Below are 24241 nucleotides of genomic sequence, written 5' to 3'. Positions count from 1 at the left end.
AATTTCTGTGCAGTGACACCAAATGCACAGAGCAGTATCTGGGGTGTGATAGAGGTTTTGTCTGTACACAGTGGCAAAAGAAGGAATTACTGTTGTCCTCCTGCTGTTGTGGGAATGTCGGTGTAACTTTGCTTCTCAGATTCCCACTGTTTTATTCTTGATTTATATTTATCCTGAAGGGATATATTTCAGCTTTAAAGGGCCGGGATCTCTTGGTGCTCCTGTAGCTTTGCACTTGTTTCTAATGCAGCAGTTGTACCAGTTAAATGCCACATCTGGCACCATTTTTTTCCGAATTACACAAGACCCAAATAGTATCTGCAGAAAAAGACAGACTCCTAAAATTGATAACTCTGTCCAGACCAAGGTGGTTTCAATCAAGCAACACAAAACTGAAACTTCCATGATTGTCATATCTGCATAGACCATTACCAGACACAGGAAAAGTATTATAGCTTGGCTTTTTTTTTTTTTCCTTTTTTTTTTTGGTCCATGTTGCATGTATTTTCATTTTGTCCAGCTTCATGTTGTGTTTTGTTTGTTTTCTCATGACTAGACTGCCTCTTTGTCAAAGATTCCTGCCTCAAAGTCTAGAGCAAAGTCATTGCTTCCTCCAAGACCCAGCTCAGCTTGCTCATTAACCACTAAAAGGGCCACATGTCTGGATACAGACAGTTATTTTGTTCAGCCCTCCTCTGCAGGCCCAAGAGACTCAAAATCAGATGCTAAGGTAAGGTAGCAGAGTTGGTGAAGAGAGTCAGAGATGCACAGGTGAAGTCCATGAAACACATTATCTACCCACTGAATTTGAGTAATTCTCTGTGAAGCTGCTGTGGGATTACTTAAATCCAGTGGCAGGAAAACTGATTAGCAGGCTACAAGATGGATAAAAATGGAGATACTCCAGAGGAAATGTAAGTGAAGTTATAACTAGAAAGACATATCTTCTTTCTATTGATGATGTGGATGCTACTTCATTAACTGACAAGAAGTGACAGCCATTTGCAAGTGGGTAGGTGGTAACGAGCAGCAGGACTAATGTGCCATCCAAGTTTAAAAAAATTTAATTTTTAACTGTTAATATTCTTCAAAATCAAATTCAGCCTCCAGCATAGGAGGGTACAATTCTAATTACCAGCAGTAGGGCAGAATCCAAATGCTCAAGGACCAGATTTAGTCAATACATAGGACTTTGTGAAGAAGTTGCAGTATAAATTTAAAAATATGATTGGCAGTCTATCCCAGCTTCTCCATGTTTACATTTAACATGTGTTTCAAATCTACATTATGGTGACTTAACTATCCCTGTTTAAAAATTGGTTTTACCATTGACTTACATTTTTTGTTTAATTCCATACTTGGTGTGTCGTTTACTAGTTGGGACCATCATAATTTGTCTTTAGGAAGAATGTCTGCTTATGCTGGTCTGTCTTTGGCTGCACATCCCATAAGCTCAAAATACTCTAACATACATGTCCATTGCCTTAATGGTAGAGTGGGGTTTACTTTATTCTGGTAAAGAGAAGGTATGCACTGATTTCAAAAAGTAAACATTTTATTATAGAAGGAATTAAAACAACAGGATTTATAATTGCACACTCAGGGAAAAAAAAAACACCAAAAACAAACCAGAAAAAAACAACAAAACCTGTGGCTAAAAATTTATCTCCATAAGAAATTTACAAGTTAGTGTTTGAATATGCAAAAATCACACAACACCTACCAATCCAGTGTCTGGACACCAGTAGTGCAGTTACTTTGCAGGTAAATTCACACAGGAATTTCACACTTGAGCTCTAGAGAGTTCTTTTATTTTCAATTTGCACTTAAAAACCCCACTTTTTTTCCTTAGTAAGAGCCAGCTGTGGGATCCACCCATATTTAGATCCAAGACTATCCCTAGATGTCTTGGGATAGTCATCAGAAGATGTTTGGATGCAGTAAAGAAGCACCAGGGAGCTAAAGCAGAGCATGGAGGGTGACTGATCCCCACAGGTTCCTGTGTGAGGAGCAAACTGGGCCCACAGGATTAGGTTTCCCCCTCTGTGTGTAGATACAGGAAATCATAGCCCAAAGTGAGTTTTGAAAACTGAACCTTCCTTTGTTGTTGTGCTGCTGTTAGGATGGAGTAAGCAAGAGCCCCGAGAAGCGTTCATCTCTCCCAAGGCCTTCCTCTATCCTTCCTCCTCGACGAGGTGTTTCAGGAGACAGAGACAGAGAGGAGAACTCCCTCTCCCTCACATCTTCTCTTTCCTCTTCAGTACGACGGACTACCCGTAAGTTGTCTCTTTATTTTGCACATTGACCTTCCCCTACTTCTGTGGTTGTCTCCATCCTCGTTAGATTTGTCACATTGCACAGCCTTTGACACAGAGGAGTGGGTCTGGGGTGTGCTGTTGGAAATTAGAGGCCAAAGACTGGTTTTGTTCACATGCCAAGTGTCTGAAACCAGGGACAGGATGCACCTGCAGTGCCCAGAGCGAGGTCTGTTCCCCAGACTAATTGCTGGTATTAGAAAATGCCTTTGCAGGGAGCTCAGAGCTGGGTGAGGAGTTTAACACTGAGCATTTACAAATACCAGCAAGAAATAATGAGTAAAAACTGAAGCAGACAACCTGAAATATTCTGATGGGTCTTGGAAAAGTGAACCTGATAGTTACAGTCATTTATTTCATGCTTCCCAGTAATTATCTCCCTATGCTCTACTCCTAGGGTAAAATTTCTGCTGAGAATTGAGATGTTAAGTAGCAGAGTGACTCACTGGGGGCAGTGAACCAGCTAGGTTCCTTGTATGAGGACCAAAGTTATCAAATCACAAGCTGAAATAAATTACAGGACAAAGGCAATTTACTAAATAACCCCAGAACTTTTAGCCAGACCTTAACACCTACATGTGGCTTCCTGCTTTCCAATAGGAGTTCCTCCATCTTCTCTAGAAACCAATCTCAGCCCTTTTTAAGACAGATTAAGGGGAGTAGATGATTAAATTATGTAAAAAAAGTCCTTTGAAATTCATAAGTGATGCTCCAAAGGTAAAAGAGAGGCCCTTTGAAAGCAGTGTGACCTCCATCTCCCACAGCAGCCAGCCCATTCTCCTGACCAGGAGTGAGAGCCCATTAAGCATTTGGCAGGTGGTGAAGGGCTGAGGAATAAAAAGCAAATACACCAGACCTGCAAGGAGGTGGGAAAAAAATCATTTTATATCTCAGATGGTACAGTGGGAAGCTTTAGGGTTCTTTGAAAAGAAATCTGTTTAGGGAAGTGGAAGGTGAGTGGATTATGTTCCGTCTGCCTAATGAATCATGTAGAGCAACGAGTGTCTCCTGAGCCCCAGGGACAGGAGTGCATTGGGTTTGGGCCACCATCATTGCATAAACAGAATGATAATACTTAAAATAAGAATATGATTTGTCCCACTGGATGGCTTTGAGAGGCCCATTGGACTTATAATTTCTGAACATTTGAAGAATGAAAACATATGAAAACATATTCAACATTGGGGTTCCCAGGTTTTGAGAGCTACCTTGATCTTTCTCTCCATAAGTATTCTCAGCAAAATTCTACTTTGGAGATATCTCAGCTTCTGTTTATTGATGTTTGAGAGTCAGGAGCAGAGCTGGCTGCAGAAAGCACAGTTAGACTGATCCTTGTGCCCAGTGCAAAGGACTGGCAATGCCATAAACACTGAATGGAGCTGCTACAAAATTATTTGGTTGGGGTTTTTTTACTTGTATGCAAATGTGACTTTTTGTCAAGGTTACCTCTGGTAATGGCTTTCTTTCACAGCACTAATGAAAACCAGCAATTGAATGTGGGGATATCTACCCATCCACACAACAGAGCCATAGCTTGTGCACCAGTTGAATGCCCACCTGGGGTTCATCTGCACTTTAGCAGCAGTGGTGTGAGAAACAGCTCCACCCAGGCACTCACAGCTTTTCATTTCAGGAATATCATCAGAATTTTTACTGCTTTCTAGTTTATTGCCCAGATCCACTGAAATTGGTTGGATCAAGTCCCAAAGGTTGGATTCCAAGGATGCTTCTCTTCCTTTGCCCAAAATGGAAATAAATGTGATGATGTGCCTTGTTTAGGCAGCTTTGCAGGAGACAGAGGTATTGTGGGAAGCACTCCTGTGGTACAGAATGGAGAGCTCAGTCACTCTGGGGGCATTAGCTCAGCCTCCCATGGCCAGGTAATTCCTGGCAGGTTGATTAACCAAGTGAGACACAGAGAGACCCATTCCAGCTGCTGTTCCAGCAGCAGCACTGCCATCTGGAGAGCTGTGTCTCGCTTGGCACACAGGGATGCACTTTTGGGAGTACAAAGGGAAGAAGAGCTTTACTTCTGTGGCTCTAAAGCCATTTTGCTTTTTTTTTCTTTCTTGAATGTAGGATCAGAGCCAATTCGTAGCAGAACGGGAAAAAGTGGAACTTCTACCCCCACTACTCCTGGCTCCACTGCCATCACTCCAGGGACACCACCAAGCTATGCCTCCCGTACCCCAGGCACTCCAGGGACACCCAGTTACTCCAGAACTCCCCACACTCCTGGGACCCCCAAATCTGCAATACTGGTACCTACTGAGAAAAAAGTTGCCATAATTCGCACTCCTCCTAAATCTCCAGCCACTCCAAAGCAGCTACGAGTTATTAATCAGCCTCTCCCTGACCTCAAGAATGTCAGGTCCAAAATTGGGTCAACAGATAACATCAAATACCAGCCTAAAGGAGGGCAGGTAAGGATTCCACTCCTAATGCTCACCCATATGTTATTTACTCTTTTGTGTGCATCTTTGTGATAGGAGACATTTTGACTTGCCTTTTAAAGCTACTTCTGTTCTCCAAATCCCTTGTTTGTTTAAGTGATATTAAATGGCAAAGAAGAGGACAAACTTCAGAACTTAACTGTGCCTGCTGTAGGTCTTCCAGAGAAAAAGAACAGGCTCATATTTTAAACAGTGAGGTATCTCTAAGGTGTTGATCCTGTTTTCATGGTAAATTAACACATTTAGTACTTTTCGGGATTTGCACAGTAGCCAGTTACTCATAAAGTCAAGGAGATAATGTCTCAGCAAAGGTACTTCTGCCTTTCTTTTGACAGGTGTGATTATTTTGCATTGGAGCTCCACTCCATTTGCCATACCTTGTAGCAGATGTGGGTGTGCAGGGGCTCCAGCAACACAAATTCAGACTGTGCTCCTGGATTAGCATTCCTCATGCAGGCCCAGCTGCTGGACTTAGGACCCAAAACCAGCACATTGATACCCTGTCCTCCTCCTCCTCTGTCACTCTCTCTGGACTGTAACAATTACACAAGAACCAGGAGGCCACAGCACATTGTGTTTCTTTGTAGTCACCATGCCTAGACAGCTAAATTTCCTTAGCAGCTCCAAAGAACTGCTCAGAGTCTTTGAGCAGTGAAGGATGGCACAGGATGGCATTTCACTGCTGAGGGCATTACAGGGGAAATCTGCTGGCTGAACAAAGCATCACTGAAGCTAAAGCATTTTTTAGTTCCAGTGGTATGTAGCCATTGAGCTGTGGGTTGGGCAAAGAGAAGCTCACTAAATTTTTCTTTATGTCTCCTTTATGCCACAGTTGCTCAGTCTAGACAAGAGGTTTTAGGATAATTATTTTCCAGTTTCTACAGTTGAATTTTATAGGGTCTGTGAGAGCAGCACATGAAAGCTAATTTCATTTCCTTGTGTCTGCTCAGTTCTTTAATGTCTGGTAGGAATATTACCCTGGCTGAAATGAGCGCTTATCTGCTGTTTGCTTTTAGTGATGATACATGAAACAAACAGAAAGCTTCTTGTTAACCTGAACTGGAAGTGCTGATAGCAACAGCCATAGGAAAAACAAGAAGAGAAAAACACAGCATATATTTGGGCAAGTTAAGTACATAAACATAAAAGGCAAATCATTAAAAGAGTACAGATAGGCAGCGCAAAACTGTCATTTTGAGACAGACTATCCTTTTACCAGTGGTATATTTGAGCCTGGCACAAGGACTTTTCTTAACTTTGAGCTGTTCTAGAGAAAGCTGCACTCTGAAACTGCCAGAGGCTGGGTTGCAAAACTGAAGAAGCTCTTGGGGATGTTTGAATGCTAAATAAATCAGGAGGTGCAGTGCTTCAGCCTGGAATTTTATCAAAAGCTCATCAGACAGCAGACTGATTTTCCTTCAGCTCTGATTTGCCAGGCACAGAAACAAAGAAAAGGGGAGAAATCATTCCACCTTGTGTGAGTGTGGTGTGTGAAGAAAATGCTTTTAGGGGAAGAAACAAGCTAACTTTGCACTGCATTAAGCTTCTACTAGGAATAGATGGCTTGAAACATTTTAGTGTTTTAATTGGTATTCTGCAGTGGGGAGAAATGAGGGCTTCTCTGCTCTGTGATGCAGCCAGGAGGTGCTTGTCTGGTTTTGTCTTTATGGTACAGTATGGTGAAATGGATCATTACTGGCAAAGCTCAGAGGCAACTTGCTCATGGGTATGTCTGCTGGGCTTCAGAAGGATTTTCACACTACATCAGCTGGGGAGGAAATGCTGTGCTTTCAAAAGTAACCCATTTGCATCTGTTATTTCTCAGACAGCCCAAGGGAAGCATGGGGAGCTGGGAGAGGGTGTTGGAAATCTGTTTCAGATGCCAAGACTGATTTTTTATTGTGTTTTTTTGGTTCAGATTTTTGGTTTTCCTTTTGAAATTCTGTCTATGGATGTGGTTGGTACCATATCAGAGTGCAGAAGTGCACTAATTGAGTCTTTTCATTCCTGGCAAGGCAGAGTGTTTAGAATGCTTCATGGACCAGCAACCAAGGATAAAACTAACCTAGATTTCTCTTAATTTTATCTTAAAATGTATACCTAAAATCTCAGCCACTGGCAAGAACTTCAGTGGATGTAAAGCAGCAGAGCTTCATCAAAGTGAATGGAGCTACACAGACTAGAATTACATGCACAAGCTTTAAAATGCCACTAATTATAGTGACAGCCAGGCACCTTGTAAGAAGTAAGATGACACACAGAAAAATGAAATATCTAAGCCATGCTGAAGAATGAAATGTTCCTTGAAGGTTTTTAGGAAGATTAAGGAAGAACTTTACATTCTGACCTAAATTGTAGAAAACAAAGTGCAATTAGTAATGAGTCAGAAAGTTTGAACAAATTGATGACACCACTATTCAATAGATGCTTTCCAAAAACCACAGAAATGCTTGCAAGGAGAATAGGCTTGTGCATTAGGTGATAAAATAGACTGGCACTGGTAAGACATCTGAGCAGTGGGCAGAGGAGGAGGCTTGAATGGATCTTTTGTTAGCTTCAAAATCCATTTGGATTGATGGTGAATTGTTTTGGGGGTTTTTTTTGGCCTTGTCTTCTTTTATATATTCTCTGTGTTCTTTACACATAAATAGACAGGTGTCTGCTAAGGAAGGCAGGAGCCTCCCTTGAACTGGAAAATGCAAATCCCCTCCCTCCAAATTATTCTAACTTTGAAATTAAGGGGCTCTTGGGCAAAGATATAGGAATAAGAGTTCTTTATTAGGAAAAATAAAAATAAAAATGCACTAATAAAAAACAACCACTAACAGAGTCAGAACAGGCCCTGATCCCCTGTGTTTCAGGGTGCTGGCAGCAGTCCCATTCCATGGTGGCTCAGCCCTCCTGCAGTGCCAGCTGTGGTTCTGCTGGAGCAGGGATCCTGTAGGAGGGTGGAGTTTTCCTCTGAAGGTCCAGGGGTGCTGGAGATGGGCCTGCTCTTCCTCTGGGAATGCAGTGGAGAAGAAAGCTGCTCCTCTGGGAATGCAGTGGAAAAGGCTGCCTGTGGTGTTCCAGTGTCAGATTGTATCCAGGTAGGAATTCTTGACTCCTCCCCTGGGCAGAGCATCTCCCAGTGGGATGAGGAATTTTCTCAGCCATACAGGGACACTCAGTGGCCATGAACAGAAGAGATGTCCTGGAGGGAGGCTTGGCTGTGGGAGAGATAAAGAAGACTGCCCCACCTGGTTCTGACAGGTGGCCCAATTAACAGAAGATGACTGCCCCACCTGGTTCTAACAGATGGCAATAGAATACACACCCCCAGCCACATCTTGCATTTGCAACCTAAGACAATTTGTAGCTCTGTATCCTATTATTGTATTTGTAGCCTATCTCCAGTACTTTTCCTTAGCCTACCCAGTAATTAGAAAGACAAAACACATTCCAAAGGTTCCAAGCTGGGGGTCTGAGGCTCCTATCCTACCTTAGTTCTTCCTGGGAAACAAGACTGAGACCAGCTCTTCCATACATATTTTTATAAACAGTGTAGTCCCTATCTAGAGGAGGAGGAATTTGAGAAAGAGTTGAACTGGGGGTATGACCTCACCAACCATGCTTCTGATTGGGGATTCTTGTCAGATATGCTAATTTGTAAAACCTATAAAAAATGTATACACATCATGCTGTGTCTACATTTTTGGTGTTTTCCACCTGGCAAATTGTGCACCAAAGGTAATCCCTTTTTACCACCCTAATTGTGTCTAGCTCCTGTTTTTAGGACCAGTGAAAAGCCATCAGGATGGCAGGAGAGTCCCCCCAACACACACCCCAGACCCCCATAATCATGATTTACAACCCTGTCTGCAGAGATCAGTGTGCTTCTGGCATGTTCCCTGTCAGTAAAGACACAGCCTGGTCTGGTTGGTGCCCCAGAGCTGAGCAACTCCTGGAGAAAGGGAGGTCACAAGTTCTCAGTTAAGCTCCCCTTGAGGTAGCATCTTACAGTTCCTCCTTCTTCTGCTGTTTCACATGTCTTTGCACCACTTTATGAACACTCATGACTGCCCAAAATCTGCAAGTCTGTAAGTTATGTACTGTTGGTACAATGGCTGCTGAAGAGTGTCTAGAAAGGTGGTGGGAGAGCAAGGCTTCACAAAAAGTTCAGTCTGAGCTGTTGCTGGATCCCCCTTTCCATCCAGCACATCATGTGCTTTTTCTTCAGTCCTTGTAACAACATACTTGAATCAAAACCACTTAGGCTCAAGTTAAGAGGATATTCCTGCACAGGTCAGTGATGAACATAAATGAGTTTATAAGGCCAAACTCGGTGCCTCCCCCAGCCAGAGGCACCTGTACAGGGAGGTGTGGATTGACATGGAGCATGGCTGCTGTTACATGATGTAGCTGAGAGACTGGGAGGCAATTGTTTCCACACTGTTGGCTTCACTCATTGGAATAAGTTTGTGCATTTGTCAACTCAACAATTCAAAACTGTAAAATAAATTAATCTCTGCCAGTCTGTTTTTGCTTTCTTTGTACCTTCCCAAGTCTGGGGATTTGCAAGACATTTGAAGGGATTTGTTCTGCACTGAAAAATAGAAATGAATTCACCACTTGTTAATTGCAGATCTACAAATGTCAAGAGAAATTAGGAGTTTAAGGTACAGCTTCAAAACTCTGTCAGAGCTCAAACCTGTAATTTTTAAGATCATGAAATTTAGAATTTTGGCTGAAAATTGCAGATTGGACAGAAATAACATCTTGCAGCTCCAGTGTTCAGACTGCACTTGTTTAAAGGAAGTCTTGCCTGAGTACAGTCTGTACAGTTAAGCCTTGAATTATTCTGGATAAAAAGCTAGATGTTCTTCCTGACTCATATTTAAGAAAAATTAAGCAATCACTGCCAGCCTCTAGCAAGTTTCAGAAGGGCTTTTTTGAGGAAAGGTGTTTGGTTGCTAGAAACGATCAGAGAATTAGGACAGAGTAACATCACTGCAGTACCTAACCCATCTGTAAAATGTGCACCCTGCCTGTGAGGCAAACTGTGAACCACAGTCAGGAGGCTCCCAAGCATCTCATGGGCTCCAGCCACTGAGAGAACTTCTACCCACTGCAGTAGCCATCTGTGTCTCTCAGTTTTTTGTAGGCAGTGAGCAGCAGTGCCCTGATTTCTGCCACTCAGATGCTCAGTCTAGAGCTGAAGGTGCCACTTTCTGGAGGATTCAGTATCTTTCCACCAACTACAGTTGGCAGCTTAAGGAACCAGTTCCAACTCTTAGCTGGCTAATGTTAGAGGAGTCAAATCCCAGCTGTGATGGTACCATGTGGTGTTGTTCTCTCATTAATGACTACGGGGAGAAGTTGTATTTTTCCCCCTAGAGTAGATTGAAATCACCAAGATGTAAATTCCTGTGAAAGTCTGAGTTATCCCAGCAGCAAGCTCAGCAAAGGAGGTGTTTCCAGCTGAGCTCTAAGTAGCCTAAATTTTGAGAGATTAAATGCGAAAGGTTGTTGTTTGGGGATAATGGTCAGGGAATACATAATCTGGATCAAAGCTGTTTCACCATGTTATAGTGTTGCATTTTGCATGCAAAAGTTATAAAAAGTTTGTTTTGCTGGACAAGAAGGGCAGGAAAGAAAAGAATAGAAGGTTTTTTATTGGGAATTTGGATTTGAACAATAAAATGCTAAGGGACATTTCTGCTGAATGTTGGGAAAGCCAGCTTGCATGAAGAGATGAGTGCAAGATATTTTTGAACTTGAACTGAACAACTTAATGCTGAAGTTAAGAAATTCCAGATGTAGTGGCTCAAAACTCATGTCTTCTCAAAGACACAGAAACTGATCTGGAAACTGATACCTGATGCTCAACACTTGATATTTGAAGCTAAAAGTACTCTTTCCATGAGTAGGAACTATTGTGTCAAAAATTTAAGTATTGGATTCTGAATTTTAGCAAAATCTGTTAGTTTGGTTGTTTTTGGGTTGTTGTTGTTAAAGGGAGTACTAAACCAAGGATTTTGTGTTTTAGGTGAATTAATTCACTCCCCAGATTTTTTTAATTTGGTGTGAATCTTCAATACATTTTTACAATTCTTTTGATCAGCTCCCCAGCTTTAGTGAGGAATGTGATTGCAGAACATGCTACAGTTCACCTGACAGGGATCTGGCACTTCCTTGAACTCTCTCTTAAATTCAGCTGTTGACTATTGACTGTAAGCTCTTTGGCATAGAAAATGCTCATTTAATTTTGTACTTCTAGCATAATTATGCAGATCCTCTAAGTATTTGTCCATAGGCCTTTCCTTCCTTGATTGGTAGGGACATGCCTACTTCAGCATGGCCATCTTGTGAATTACTTCAGTACTGTGATGTGAGGGTAGGTGTAAAGAAACTTGTCAGCCATTCTTGTCCTGTGCAAGGAGTCAAGGCTGATCACAATATTGGCTGCCTTTCAGGATGTTTTCAAAAGTCAGAAATGTCTGTACCTTGCTCACCCTTTGCTAAGAGCAGGGTGAGAATAGTACATTATTTTGAATATCGCTACCTTCTGGACTGGCAGCCTTGCTGGTGTATGCATCCATTTATTCCAGGAGTGCAAAGGCTGAACATCATCACAATCCCTGTCTGTAGGTGTGGAAAATCTGAGGCACAGTCTTTATCCTCAAGGATTTTACTAGGCCAAATAAATACCCTCTGTCTCCTTTTCCTCTGCCTGTAGCCTCTGGTAGGAGTATGAAGATTAATATCATCTGTCCTTGGCAGCAGATAAATTTGGAAACACTTTGAACTCTCTCTTGATTCTAATCAGTTTTTAACCTTAACCTTACTTCCTGTGAAAGACCAATTCTTGTCTCACTTAAATCTGTATTAACCTGGAGATCAAACACTGAAACAATGCCTAGTTCCTGGGATATAGCTTAGTCAAATTGCTCTGGTAAATAGAAGGAACCATTTCTTTTTGATAAGCTGTTAGGAGTCTGGAAGCTTTTCCCAGTGTCACAGCTCCACAGCATGTTCAAACAGCAAGCAGAGCCAAGCTAGAGTATTTTTAAATGCTTTAGGCAGTATTTATGGCAGAGCTTCTCAGAGGCCCTAATTGCAAGGCACGGAGAACATAAGCCATCATTTCCTTGGAAAAAATATCCAGAGCCTGTAAGATCATCAGCATCACAATTTCTGTTATTCATATATCTTTTCCAATGTATACCAGTGCAGTATGCCACAGAAGGGAAGCTGTTTATGGACTCTGCCCAGATGTTGATAAGTTTGGGGCTTTTCCTCTTGTAAAAAGCAGCTGAGCTGAATTATTCTAGGCAGCAATGGAATATAATTCTTGCATAAGCAGCTTTTGGACATTGGTGTTGTTTTTAGCAGTGAACTAAACTGCTAAACACAACTGAACTAAATTCTCTTAGGAATTTCTCTGCCTTCCTCTCAGTGTTTCTACAAATTTCTGCTCCTCATGAACACAGTGGTGTAGTGCTGGCAGAGGAGGACCTGCAAACTGTTGCACATGGAGTCTTTGAAACCCAGCTCATATTCTGCTTAACAGGAGGCATCTATCTCTGGCTGGAAGATTCAAGTGTTGTGTCTCATAGCCTGTCTTCTTCTTGTGCCAGCAAGCTTACCCCAAAACTATTCCCTGTGCTTTAGTGTAGATGTTTCCTTTGGACCACAACCCCCAGCTGCTCTGGTTGCCAGTCAGGCCACTGAAGGAGCAGAAAGGGAAGCATTTAACTCTGCTGAGTGCTGAGCAATATATGCCTCATCTAAATCAGCTCTGAGAAAAATACCTTCAACACTTGTTTTCCTTGCAAGCTATGCATAAATGCTCCACATTGCCCAGAGCTCTCACAGGCAGCATTCCAACTGCAGGGGTGGGTGTTGGAGTGCACTCTCCAGTCCTGCTGGGGACTCTCTGGAAGCAGTGGGAGTCACTGGGGCCATGCTGTGTGCATGCTGGCACACAGTCTGCCTTGGGCTTCAGGTCTGGACCATTGCTGAGGAGTCAGCAGAAGACAGAGTGAGGGGAAGGCCTGTCAGACTTCCAGGGCTTCAGACAGAAGCCAGTTTTCTCTTGGGCAATATGGTTTTGTAGAATAAACATTGCATTGTCTGTATGGCTTTAATTTTCCACCGTGGTTTAATTACACATAATTATGTCAAGTGCTGAGGAACCTCTGCTTCATCTTAATCCAAGTACTGACTTCCAGGCCCTTTCCAGCATACCTGGGCAAACCAGTATCACATCAGGAGAGAAGGTACCCACTTCATACTGGCAGGTCAGAACATGGGTTACAAGGGACTCTGTCGTGACATCATCTTGTTGGGATTTCTAGAGACTATGAGTAGAAAGCAGTCCTGTTTCTACCACAGACTTAAATTTTGCCACACACAAAATGTTCTCTTTCCTGAATGAGAGCATGAGCAGGCTTGATCTTTCATTTAACTTCCAGCACAACTGAAGTGCATTTATGTGCATCCCTACCACACCTCCACCCACACACAAGATGTACATACACATTGGAACACAGAGAACCTTCCTGGTGAGTCATTGTGTTTGTGCTGCCTCTGTTGCAGGCAGCTGCATCATCTAATTCCTTTCATCAAGTGCCATCATGAAAGTTTGCCATTTTCTTGTAGCTGTGCTCCCTCACGTGGCAGTTCCTTGCTCTGAGAGTTAAAGATTTCCTTCCAGATGCCAGCTTCAAATGATTCATAGTCAGTTTACATTCTTTGTTTGCAAGCCAAAATTTCTCTTTAGCCTAAATGGTTCTTGTCCCTTTCTGGTAAGCTCCCTCTCCTAATTACAATGATTCCTCAAATAAAACTGCTCCTGCAGTCACGCTGGCTGGCTGGCAATCTCAGCCTTTCTCAACTCATTTGGAACTTTTTGGACAATTTCAGCCAGTGCTGGCAAGGGAGCAGTGGTGAGAAATGCAGGTCCCTACACACAGAGTAATGGTTGTTGACAGAGTATGGAACAGGGACTCAGCATAACACCATCACTGGGGTAAAGGCAGTGCACTCAGCCCTTCTCCACAACCAGGGACAGCAAACACTTGGCTGATTGTGTGTTAGCCTGTTTGCCCAGTCTGGCAGACTTGGGAGAAAGCTTGGGACAAAATACTGGCTGGAAGGGATAAGGCTTGCTGGAGTATACAGTATGGATAAATTAAGCAGTTAAAACCCTTATCTACAGGAACAAAGCCTGTTCATTTGTGGAACACTTAGTTAGAGAGGGTGGTTGTGATTTAAATATGTGCAGGGATACTGATATATCCCAGGAAAGGGAGAAACAGATCATCAGGGAAAACCTGAATCAGCTCAGTTCCTCCCTGTGCCAGATGAGCAGCAGAATGCATGCGTGTCCCTCAGCTCTCTCCAGCACTCAGCACAGGACACAAATGATGCATAAGTCTCCTGCTGGCCCTGCTGCACAGGGGCACATTGCACCCAGTGAGATGGAGAGATAATTGAGATGATTGGTTCTTTATATATCTGCTAGCCAGGTCCATAGGCCATGAGACTCATGAACTGTCAGACTTCTGAGTGCAAATCAACCTTTAGGCACTTGATCAAAGGCACTCTCTCAACTTTTCACCTTGCTTTGGTTCCATTTTAAGCTCCAGGCCCCCAGAGCAGAGGTTTTGCCATGACCCATAAGTCAGCATTTTCAGAGCAAATGAACCCCTGTGGCCATAGCTGAGAAGTGCTGCTGATCCATCACTGAGAGATGTCCTCAGAAAGTGCCAGGAAGGCTTTCTTTCTGTTTTGCTCAGTTGTGTTTGGCTGGAAGCTGCCTGAGAACCAGATCTGAATACACATCTGATGTGTGGTTATGTAACTGATGTGACATGTGTCTCATATGGTACTGGGGTACATTTTTAAACAAACATCACATTGAAAGAAAGCACAAGCATGAAATTCCAAAGGCATTTGCTTTCATGTTTCAGTGTACATTGGTTTACTTGGACAGATAAGCAGATGGGAGGGGGAAAGACAGAAATCAGTTTGACTATTGAGGATGCCCTTCTGAAGGTGACCTACCAGTTGTGTGGGGTTGTCTGGTGCTGTCATCATTGGTGTTGCTGAGCATGCCATCACACCAGATCTTTATCAGTTAAAGCAAGGGTTTTGCTGATTTAAGTTAAAAATAGTTTTAACATTCTTGATTTAGTTGTTATATGTAATAAGAAGGATCCATGAAACTGCTTGCTATGAAGAACTTCTTCATATTAGCTGCAAAGAGTGATCCTCTGAACATTTCTTCTGGAGTTTACTGGGTTTAAGTTAAGGGTGCACTCCAGTACCAGAAGATGCAACTCACTATCAAATGTGCTGTTATCCCCACTGCAGCAGCCAAAAGCTGCAAAACCTGATGCCCCTGTAAGAGGGCAGATGGTCTTTTCCTAGTCTGGAGAGGTGAGACACAGAGAGAGTGATTTGTCTCAGATTTATCAGGGAGCCTAGGGCAGTTTGGGGACCTTCACAGGGTTCTGTTTCCTCCCACTGTGACTGCTTCAGCTGTTTTGGTGCTGCTTTGTGCTGACAAAGTGGTGTGAAGCTGCAGTAAGGAACCTCAGTGTGCATTTCCCTCAGTAGCCAACAGGGCTGGGCTCAGTACTCTGTCAGTGAAGGCTCCATACGTGTCATTTACCAAAATGTATAGATAATAACCAAATTCTGTGGCTTTCTGTACAGGAAAGAGTGTAAATTCCTATTGTATATTAATATATTAAAATAAAATCAATGTAGATTTCATGTAATCCAATAAAGATTTAATATTTAGCCCAGAGAAAGAATATCCTGCATGGGTGACACTGATGCAAAGAAGGCAGGTGCAGCCTTGGATAGAAACACCTTCTCACCCACCTGAAAACAACCTCCTGCTCAGAAATAAATCTGAAAATTATGTGCAGCCAGTTGTCCCTGCCCACTAGCCACTGCCATGCAGCTGCACATCATTCCCTGGGAGTACAATTATTGGTGGCACCTGAGCCCTGCTAAGCAGAGGAGCTGCTTTGCCATGGGGGTCAAGCATGGGACAGCACAGCCTGCCCTGGACAGAGTTTGCCTGCATGCACTGACCAATGCCTGCAGTGGCTGAGGTAACATATGAAAAGTGTGGACTCCTGCCATCATTGAGAGAACAGCAAAAACCTTACCTTGTTGTGTGAAGAGACTAAGAGCATGGGGGAGGAGCACAGTCCTGCTAGCACTAGGAAGTAATTGTGCCCAAATCTGGCACACCAGATCTCTGGCTGGCAAAAAAACCAGAAAGCAGTGATTGCACCTCCAGATTTCCAGATGCTGTTGTTTCCTGCCTTGCCCTGTAGTAGATGACAATAAAGAGAGAGAGCAGTAGGGAGCTCTGACTAGTTTAAGTAAATTTTGTTGCTCCCCTTTCATGGCACACTGAGGTCTGCTTTATGTATGTAGCTGCTGTTACAGCTGTATGGCAGAAGATGGGTTGAAATCCCTCAGGATTTTAGCCTGTGCCTGTGCTGACTGGATCTGGGATTTCTGCATCAAAGGCTGGAGTGCTGAGCTGTGGGAAGGTGGGTTCCCATCTTCTTGTGGCCACTTCAGCAGAAATACTGAACATCACTCAATAGACCCTAGGACAGGCTGTCCAAAGACTAGGCCCAGTCCAAGCAAGCATGGAGTTCTTTAATTTTTTCAGGGAAAAGCCACCTGTAAATGCCTTCCAGTATAGAACTTTCCCCTTTGTATTTCACCACCACTTTGTGAGGTAGAATAAGAGCAGTGCAATATATTTACAGATGCTGTGTGAACATACTAAGAGATCGACCGGTTTTATTTTCTCACATTCAATACAAGTATCAGGAGTCACTGTAGGAGGCAAATTTCCCTGGTTTCCTTGTCCTGCACCCCCAACTGAGTGTGTGTATGGTATATAGTAAGTTACCTCCAATTCCTTTTAGGTTAGGATTTTAAACAAGAAGATCGATTTTAGCGATATTCAGTCCCGGTGTGGTTCCAGAGATAACATCAAACATTCTGCAGGGGGAGGAAATGTAAGTAGTATGGACACCCTGTGAACAGGCACTTGCACTGTGGTGAAGCACCTCACACAGGCAGAAGCCTCTGTCTCCCTTCCTCTGAGCACTGCTTTCCTTCTTGCTGCTGTTTCACACGTGAGTTTGGTCTGGTAGTGGAGTGAGCCCTGGGTATGCAGTGGTGGCCTCCTGATCTTTCCCCACAGAGCACAACACATTTGCAGAACTTGGACAGGGAAAGGAAATTATGAAAGAAGGGTTATCTTTAAATGATAAAAGGGTTATCTCTAAATGCCCAAGTGAAAGTGCAGTGTGAGCCAAAATGGTTCAGTGCCTTTCTTTCATAGGAGCAGCCCAAGAAAGTAATTTCCAGAAAGAGACTGCAGCTCACAGTGAGAGTCCAGCTTCCCCGTTGGGCATTTTCTATGCAGCAGTTCCTCCTCAGCTAACCTTTCAGTTGTGTGCATTCAGCAGAGGGGAGGAAGAAAAATAAAACAGAAGGACAAAGAAAGCTCAGAGGAGAGAATGTGAGCAGCCAGCATGCTGAGTGCTGATGTCACAGCATTATTCCAGTATAAGAAACTGAGGTGGCCCAGGGTTTGACCAGACACTTGCTGGTTTTAAGAGCTGATGGTGTGGGCACATCTGATCCAGGCAGGGTCAATACAGCAGCCAGTGCTGGCCTAAGTCACTGGTGGTGTGGTGAGAAAGCCAGGGGCATTGCAGTTACCCTGGAGCTCCTTGCTGGCTGTGACTTCTTGGGGCCTGCCAGCTCAGTGCCTGTGGGCCACATCTTAGAGTTATTTGGGAGTGCAGGCAAATGGGAGTGTCACTCTGTGGCTGTTCCCAAGCTGGGCTCAGCACAGCCATGGCAAGGTGGCAGCAGGAGCAGGGAGGGTGCCTGACCTGCTGCTCTCCAGTGAGCACTGAGCCAGCTGGCTGAACCTCAGCCTGCTCAGGTACAGCTGCAGGAGGCACATGTGTAGATTACTCAGACTCTGCACAGTGGATTGACAGGAATTGCATGCCATATTTAGATAGAGAAAAATACAAAACAGATGGTAGAGAGAAAAAGCAGTCACCAAAATATCCTAGTTGCCAGGATGCATAATCGAGACAGAAGCAAATGGGATGGGTCCTGCTGTGTGCAGGGCTTTGGAGCCCACTCTGAAAGGAGGAGGCTCAGAAACATTTTAGAAAGAACCCACAAGCTGATCTGCTTTCTCCTCCTCTTCGTTTTGCTAATAGTAAAGCTTAACCCAGCTTTGTCATCTCCCTAGGTGGGAGGTCTCCTTTTTTGTGGCATGGTCTGTTTTCTACTAACCATTTCTCCTTTTCCAGTGGTTTGTAGAAGCCTCTCACTCTTTCTCTGCAGGGCTTGGCTTTTTATTTATTTTTAAATTTTATTCTCTTCATTCCTGTAATTTTTGTATGTGTGCACTTTTGACAGGTACAAATTGTAACCAAGAAGATTGACTTGAGTCATGTGACTTCCAAGTGTGGCTCACTCAAGAATATCCACCACAAACCAGGTACTGTAGGAATTTATGGGTTGTGGGACAAAGCAAGGACCTAGTACTGTTATTTGAGCTCAAAATCATGGATGATACTGTTCTCTTTTACAGTCAAAGAGAAAATAAATACTCTTTAGTAATAAAAATGCATTAAAGTACTTAACTAAATATATAAAGACATAAAGGTATGAGACCACCTAGTTCAGAGAGGTGATAAAAAAACAATGCCAAAAGATGGTGCTCTGGCATAAGATTGAAATACAGGCTGAAGTCAGTGAAATACTTAAGCATATGCTTAAATCCCATGAAAACCAGTAGGATTGCAGCACCTGCTTGCAGTTTAAATATATGTAGAAGATTTTATATTTTACTGAACATGCCGGACATTATTCTGTGCTTCTCCAAAACCATTAGATCTCAACTAAAAGGGAAGTAATGTGAGTGCACTCAAGCTTCAGGTCACACTTTCTCCTGCACTATTTTAATTTCCTAATCTGTGTTTCCTTTTCCTCTGTAGGAGGTGGGCGTGTGAAAATTGAGAGTGTGAAACTGGATTTCAAAGAAAAAGCTCAGGCTAAAGTTGGTTCACTGGAAAATGCCCACCATGTACCTGGTGGTGGTAATGTCAAGGTAAAGGAACAGCTGTCAGAAAAGGCTCCCACTGTCCCCCTGGCCCAGCTCTAAATTCAATGATGGCTCTGACTTGGGTAGGAGACATCTATATGTCCTTTTTCAAGCACACTTATATACCAATTTGTTCCCTTTGAAATTTGCATCTGCATCTAAGCTGAGAGTGAAATGTCATGTAGTTTGTGCACTGTCTTTTCCCCCTGAAGATGAACCTTGTTTGGGACTGAGGGACAGCACAGGTGTGATCTGAGATGAGGACTCCATTGTGAAACAGGAGGAAAACATCCTGAAAATAAAATCACTCCCACAAACATTTGAAAATACAGATTTTGAAAACAAATCATAGTGCCCATATAATGCTTATGAAATTTGTACAGCTAGGAACTTCTCTTTAAAGCATACATCAGAGACAGAAATGGTAAGAGAATGTAACGCAGTATGCCAGTAGCTATTAAACAAGTTGAAAAAATCAATTTTCTAAGGAGTGAAGAAGCTTTGATCCTTCTTATAGTTTTTAACAGTAAGCAAAATGATGCCCAGATGATGATCTATAACGAGATAATTTAGTGACCGTATGATGTGTGAAATTCTTTATTTTCCTGGAGCAGATTGACAGCCAGAAGCTGAACTTCAGAGAGCACGCCAAGGCCCGTGTTGACCACGGGGCTGAGATCATCACGCAGTCACCAGGCAGGTCCAGCATGGCCTCGCCACGCAGACTCAGCAACGTCTCATCCTCTGGAAGCATCAACCTGCTTGAATCACCCCAGCTTGCTACCCTTGCTGAAGATGTCACAGCAGCCCTTGCCAAGCAGGGGTTATGAATTTGCTCATTTTGCGTTGTATGAAGTAATAATATTTAGGCATGAGCTCTTGGCAGGAATGGGCTCAGAGCAGGTGTTACGTTCATTCTTTACCATGTCTAAAACTAAGTTACATCCCAAGACTTGTAGTTACCATACAGTTTAAAATAAAAAAAAAACAGAAAAAAAAATTCCATAGATGCAGAAATTGGCCTGACCTCCATTTACAACAGGAAGACACTGGCTTTATATGGGTATACAGCGGTATGTTACATTGGACAATTATTGTTGCTCTGCTCTGTCTTGCATGGAGTACTGTAGTATGATAAAAATGCATTTTTACCTTTCATGTGCCTGAAGGCCATCCACCTCTTTCTGAAGAGCCTTGTTAATATCCCAAGTTGCTCATTTCACAGTTCTTTTGATAGATGGGGAAATAAAAAAGAAAAGTTGCCCATTGTAAGTTATTACAGGTTAAATTAACAGTCTGCTTACCAGAAGGAAGGGCATATAGGGAAATTCACCCTTAATTAAAAAAAAAGTTACTTTGTATAAATGAGTAGAACAAAAGTTGAATTAAGTTATTAACATTTTTTGAACTTGGTTAATTATGTCAGTGTATAGCTGGAAAGCCAATAAATTATTTAAATAATAACTAAAAATACTAGTTGAAAACATTTGAATCGTGCTTTGGAAAGTGACGTAAAAAAGCTGCTGAAAGCGAGCACTCATACCCCAACAGACTTGTGTCTGATTAGAAAAGTTGGTTAAGCAGCTAGATTTGTGTGCATACCACCAGTTCCACATTCTTTCCATCTGTTTGATACAGTATTATAGATATATATATTTCTCTGTGGCCATTTGTGATACGCCCTCCTCATATACTTGAATATTCTACTTCTTTATTCACAGTATCTGTGTCTCTTGCACCCTTTGGTGTTGCAATTTTAGGTATGTAAAAGTAGATGTTAGCAGGGGGTTTTTTCCCTATTCATAAGAATACATTTAAAAAAGATGAAAATTGTAGCATGAAGTTGCTTTCTGTAACAACTAAAAGCCGTGACCCTGTTTTAGTGACAGATGCAAGTCTATTCTGTGATGCTAGAAAAAGGATTCCATCCTTCTTCCCTTCCCTCCCTTTCTTCACAAAGGAATGATTTTTGTGGGGTCCAGATATTTGTAAAAGAGTCTCCAAAGAAGGCTGAGTTTGGACTATGGATTTTTAAAAAATCCACAATAGTTTGGTTCTTTCATTCTTTCCTTTCTTTCTTTCTCTCTCTCTCTCTTTCTTTCTCCCTTTCTTTCCTTTATTTCTGTACTTTCTCTTAGCCTCCTTCCTTCCTCATCTTTTTCTTCATTCCCATAGTAACAATGAATGTTCGATTTATTGTTTTTCTTTTGCTAAAGTTGAAACACAGAAAAAATATTACGATGTTGTTTCCACTCCTTTAGTGATGTCTCATATGTACACTCAGGCACTCAGATAACAGTGATAGTCATAGCAGAGATGCCTGTAAATTACAATACATGAATAAATAAAAATCAGCTCCCTAGACTGGTTGTCATAGTGATTCATCAATTAAGTAGGGCATCTTAAAATCTGAGCAAAGTGGGATTATATTGACTACAAAAAGTATAAGAAAAGGTGTGCATGAAAGATAAAAGGCAGATACAAACCAACAGATCTAGTGGAGTTACCTGAGAGAACACTGGTGATGGGGATGATCCTCAGCAGCAGATCATCACCTGCTGATGCCCTATGTACATGAGACATTAAGGAATGACCAGTTTACATTCTTGCAGATTGTTTTATCTTTTCCTTTTGAAACCTCCTAACTGAACTTTGCACTGTCAGTTGAGCTATACTTGATATATGTATTAGGTTAATGATGTGTTCTGGAAGCTTTCGATCTGTTCTTTTTCCTTCTTAATTTTTATGTGTGTGTGTGTGTTGGGGTTTGGTCTGAAAACACTCACAGAGATTTTTATGTCTGTGGAGATTCTAAAAATGAATGGCACAGGATTCCCCATCATTACATTCAGGTAGTAATGCAGTTACTGGACAGTAAATATTCAGTGGACCAAAGTGGGGTTTTGGCTAAGCTGCTACAGCAGTGCAAATACAAAACAGAGTGCTTAAATCTCTCAAACTTTTACTCAATAAGAACTTCTGACAGCCCCAAACATGACAGTTCAGCTCTGCAAAAAGCTTTTTCACACAATGAAGTACCTAACACTGTTTGTAAGTCAGTTGTTTCATACAAAAGACAGTGAGTTTAGAACCATCCCAGGTGCAATTGGAGGATTCTGATTTCTGCCTTGTATTTGTTACACCTCTGCTTAAAGTAATCCTAAGAAATCACATGGAAGCAGTGTCAAGTGCAGTACATTCAAATCTTCTTCCCATTTTTTCAGAGAAACAACAGACAGAAGGGAAAACTGACAGTATTTGTATCACTTTGCTCTGATTATGCTATCAATTAATATAAATTAGCCTTGCAGTGGTTTTTCTTTCTATGCCTTATGCAGGCGTAGGAGAAAAACTATGGTACTACTGAACCTCTGCTCTCTGAACCTGAGCAGCATCTCATGGGAACAGTGTTAACCTGAGACTCAAGTGTTTTTATTCTGCTTTTAAAATTGGCATACTCTAGAAAATAAGGCTTAGTTAATCCACCTATGAGTCCAAAGTTAGAGTGTGTAACACACCAAGTCATTTATTTCATGCATTAAAATGAGCTTTCTTGTTTTGACTGAAGCAAAGACCTTTGTAATCATTATCATCCTTCCATAGAAAGAATCCTAGAATGCTGTGGAGTTAGATGAAAAGAAATTAAGAGTTTTGTGCTTTTGAATAATAATTAAAAAAGCAAGTTATGTTACATGACTCTAGATGTTCACTGAAAAGCTCATATTAATCTTAAATTTCTCAAGAAGAGTGTTCGTTTTAAAAACAACAGTTTGTAAATATGTAATGCCCACTAAAGAAGATAGAGCCAGCTTCCTGGAAACTGCATCTGTTGTGTTTCTTTTCCACAGGCATGTTGAGCCAGCAGGTTTGTTGGGTGCCTGAGACCCAATTGTGTAACAAAGCAGAGGTAATCCAGACAAAAGGAATGGTGAAACCTTGTTTGGGTACCTAGGGGAGCACCCCAAATTTAATAATCATTGGGTTGTAGAGATGAAAGAGTGCTTCTGCCTCATCTGCAGAGTTCTGTTTCTATGTAACCACAAGCTGAAACAAATCAAAGTTGAGCAAACCTCTGTCCAGCAAGAGTAAAGGGAAAACTAAACCTGATGAGGAAAATTATGAGCCCACGAGGGCAATATATATTTTCACTGTACAGCAGTAAATGGAATTAATTATTCAGTCCTCTGCTATGGTACAGTAGTAACCTCATCATGACTGCTCACAGGTCTAAGTTGGCCTAAATACACGACTCAAAGGGAGTCAAAAGGCAGCCTGTGTTGACTGCCACATGAGCAGAAGTTTTTTCCATGCTGGACTAAATAGTGTTTGAAACCCAAGTATATGTCCCTTCAAAGGCAAATGCCTTGAAGAGTAGATCACATTAGCTGTGAAAATCAGTGCTGGTAGATTTCTAGCCTAGGTGTCTGTGAGTTCACTCACTAGTCAGATTGCTAAAGCAACTCCCTCTGCAACTCCAGCAATTCCCACTGCAGGAAGGTAAATCAGTTTCACACTGGGAAAAGTCAAGCGTATAAAAGCCACTTCAACTTTAGCAAAGAGAAAAAGCCACCAAGTAAACATGCTGTATGCTGGGATATCAAGGAATACAGTCTGCTGTTACAAACCTGTGTTTTTTCTGATAATTCTAGAGCCTGTTACCATAAAAGAGGCATTTCTTGAATGGCTGGTGGTAGGTAGTTCATGTTTTTCAATCCGATTTGCAATTGTATTTGTTGCTGTATAGTGATTGTTTTGCAAAATAAACTCGCTTGTCATCTAATTGCATGTGTTAGTTTCCTGTGTTTGTGATCCTGCTCCTCCTGAACCCAAGCCCTGCACATCCAGCACCTGGAGTGGTCACAGCGGGTCTAGTTGTATTCAGCCAATCCCTTTCACTTTTATACAAAAGGACCAGTTTTTATGGCTTGCATCCTCTTCTGTGGGTCAGTATCTCCCTGCTGGGTGCAAATTTCTTTTCTGAGAGGGTGATTAGACATTGGAACTGGCTGCCAGGGAGGTGGTGGAGCCACTGTCCCTGAAGGTGTTTAAGGACAGCCTGGACGTAGCACTTGGTGCCACGGCCTGGTTGACAAGGCGGCGTTGGTTCATAGTGTTGGTTGAACTTGATGATCTCAGAGGTATCGAGATGATCTCCCAGCCAAATCAGCCCTGTGATTCTGTGGTCAGCACCTGTGATGTGGGTCCCTAGATCAGGGACCCCTGGGGGTGCTGTGTAGCAGCACCCTGCACAGAGCAGTGGAGGCTGGGCACAACAAGCCCTCAATGTGGCCGCACTCCAGCCCTCAGGGCCC

The 24241-nt window shown here is 42.4% G+C and overlaps 1 protein-coding gene across 50 annotated transcripts in view; it reads left to right on the top strand.

The window, feature by feature from the left end:
• MAP2 (microtubule associated protein 2) overlaps positions 1 to 23709 on the top strand; it is a 224647-nt gene extending 200938 nt beyond the window's left edge. For 35 of the 50 annotated variants that reach the window (XM_064433657.1, XM_064433692.1, XM_064433689.1 and 32 more), the window contains 6 exons: positions 2123 to 2276; positions 4395 to 4738; positions 16717 to 16809; positions 18242 to 18323; positions 18823 to 18935; positions 19544 to 23709. In XM_064433657.1, coding sequence (XP_064289727.1) covers positions 2123 to 2276; positions 4395 to 4738; positions 16717 to 16809; positions 18242 to 18323; positions 18823 to 18935; positions 19544 to 19759 — 1002 coding nt within the window. In that variant the 3' untranslated portion in view covers positions 19760 to 23709. Of the gene's footprint in view, positions 1 to 556; positions 731 to 2122; positions 2277 to 4394; positions 4739 to 16716; positions 16810 to 18241; positions 18324 to 18822; positions 18936 to 19543 lie in introns of all 50 variants that reach the window. The other 15 variants (XM_064433701.1, XM_064433700.1, XM_064433705.1 and 12 more) reach the window with 2 other exon arrangements.
• The last annotated feature ends 532 nt before the right edge of the window (positions 23710 to 24241 follow it).

Source organism: Passer domesticus, chromosome 10 (assembly GCF_036417665.1).
Source record: "Passer domesticus isolate bPasDom1 chromosome 10, bPasDom1.hap1, whole genome shotgun sequence".
Lineage (NCBI taxonomy): Eukaryota > Metazoa > Chordata > Aves > Passeriformes > Passeridae > Passer > Passer domesticus.
Note: the sequence above shows the minus strand (reverse complement) of the source record. Positions and strands in the feature narration are given on the sequence as shown.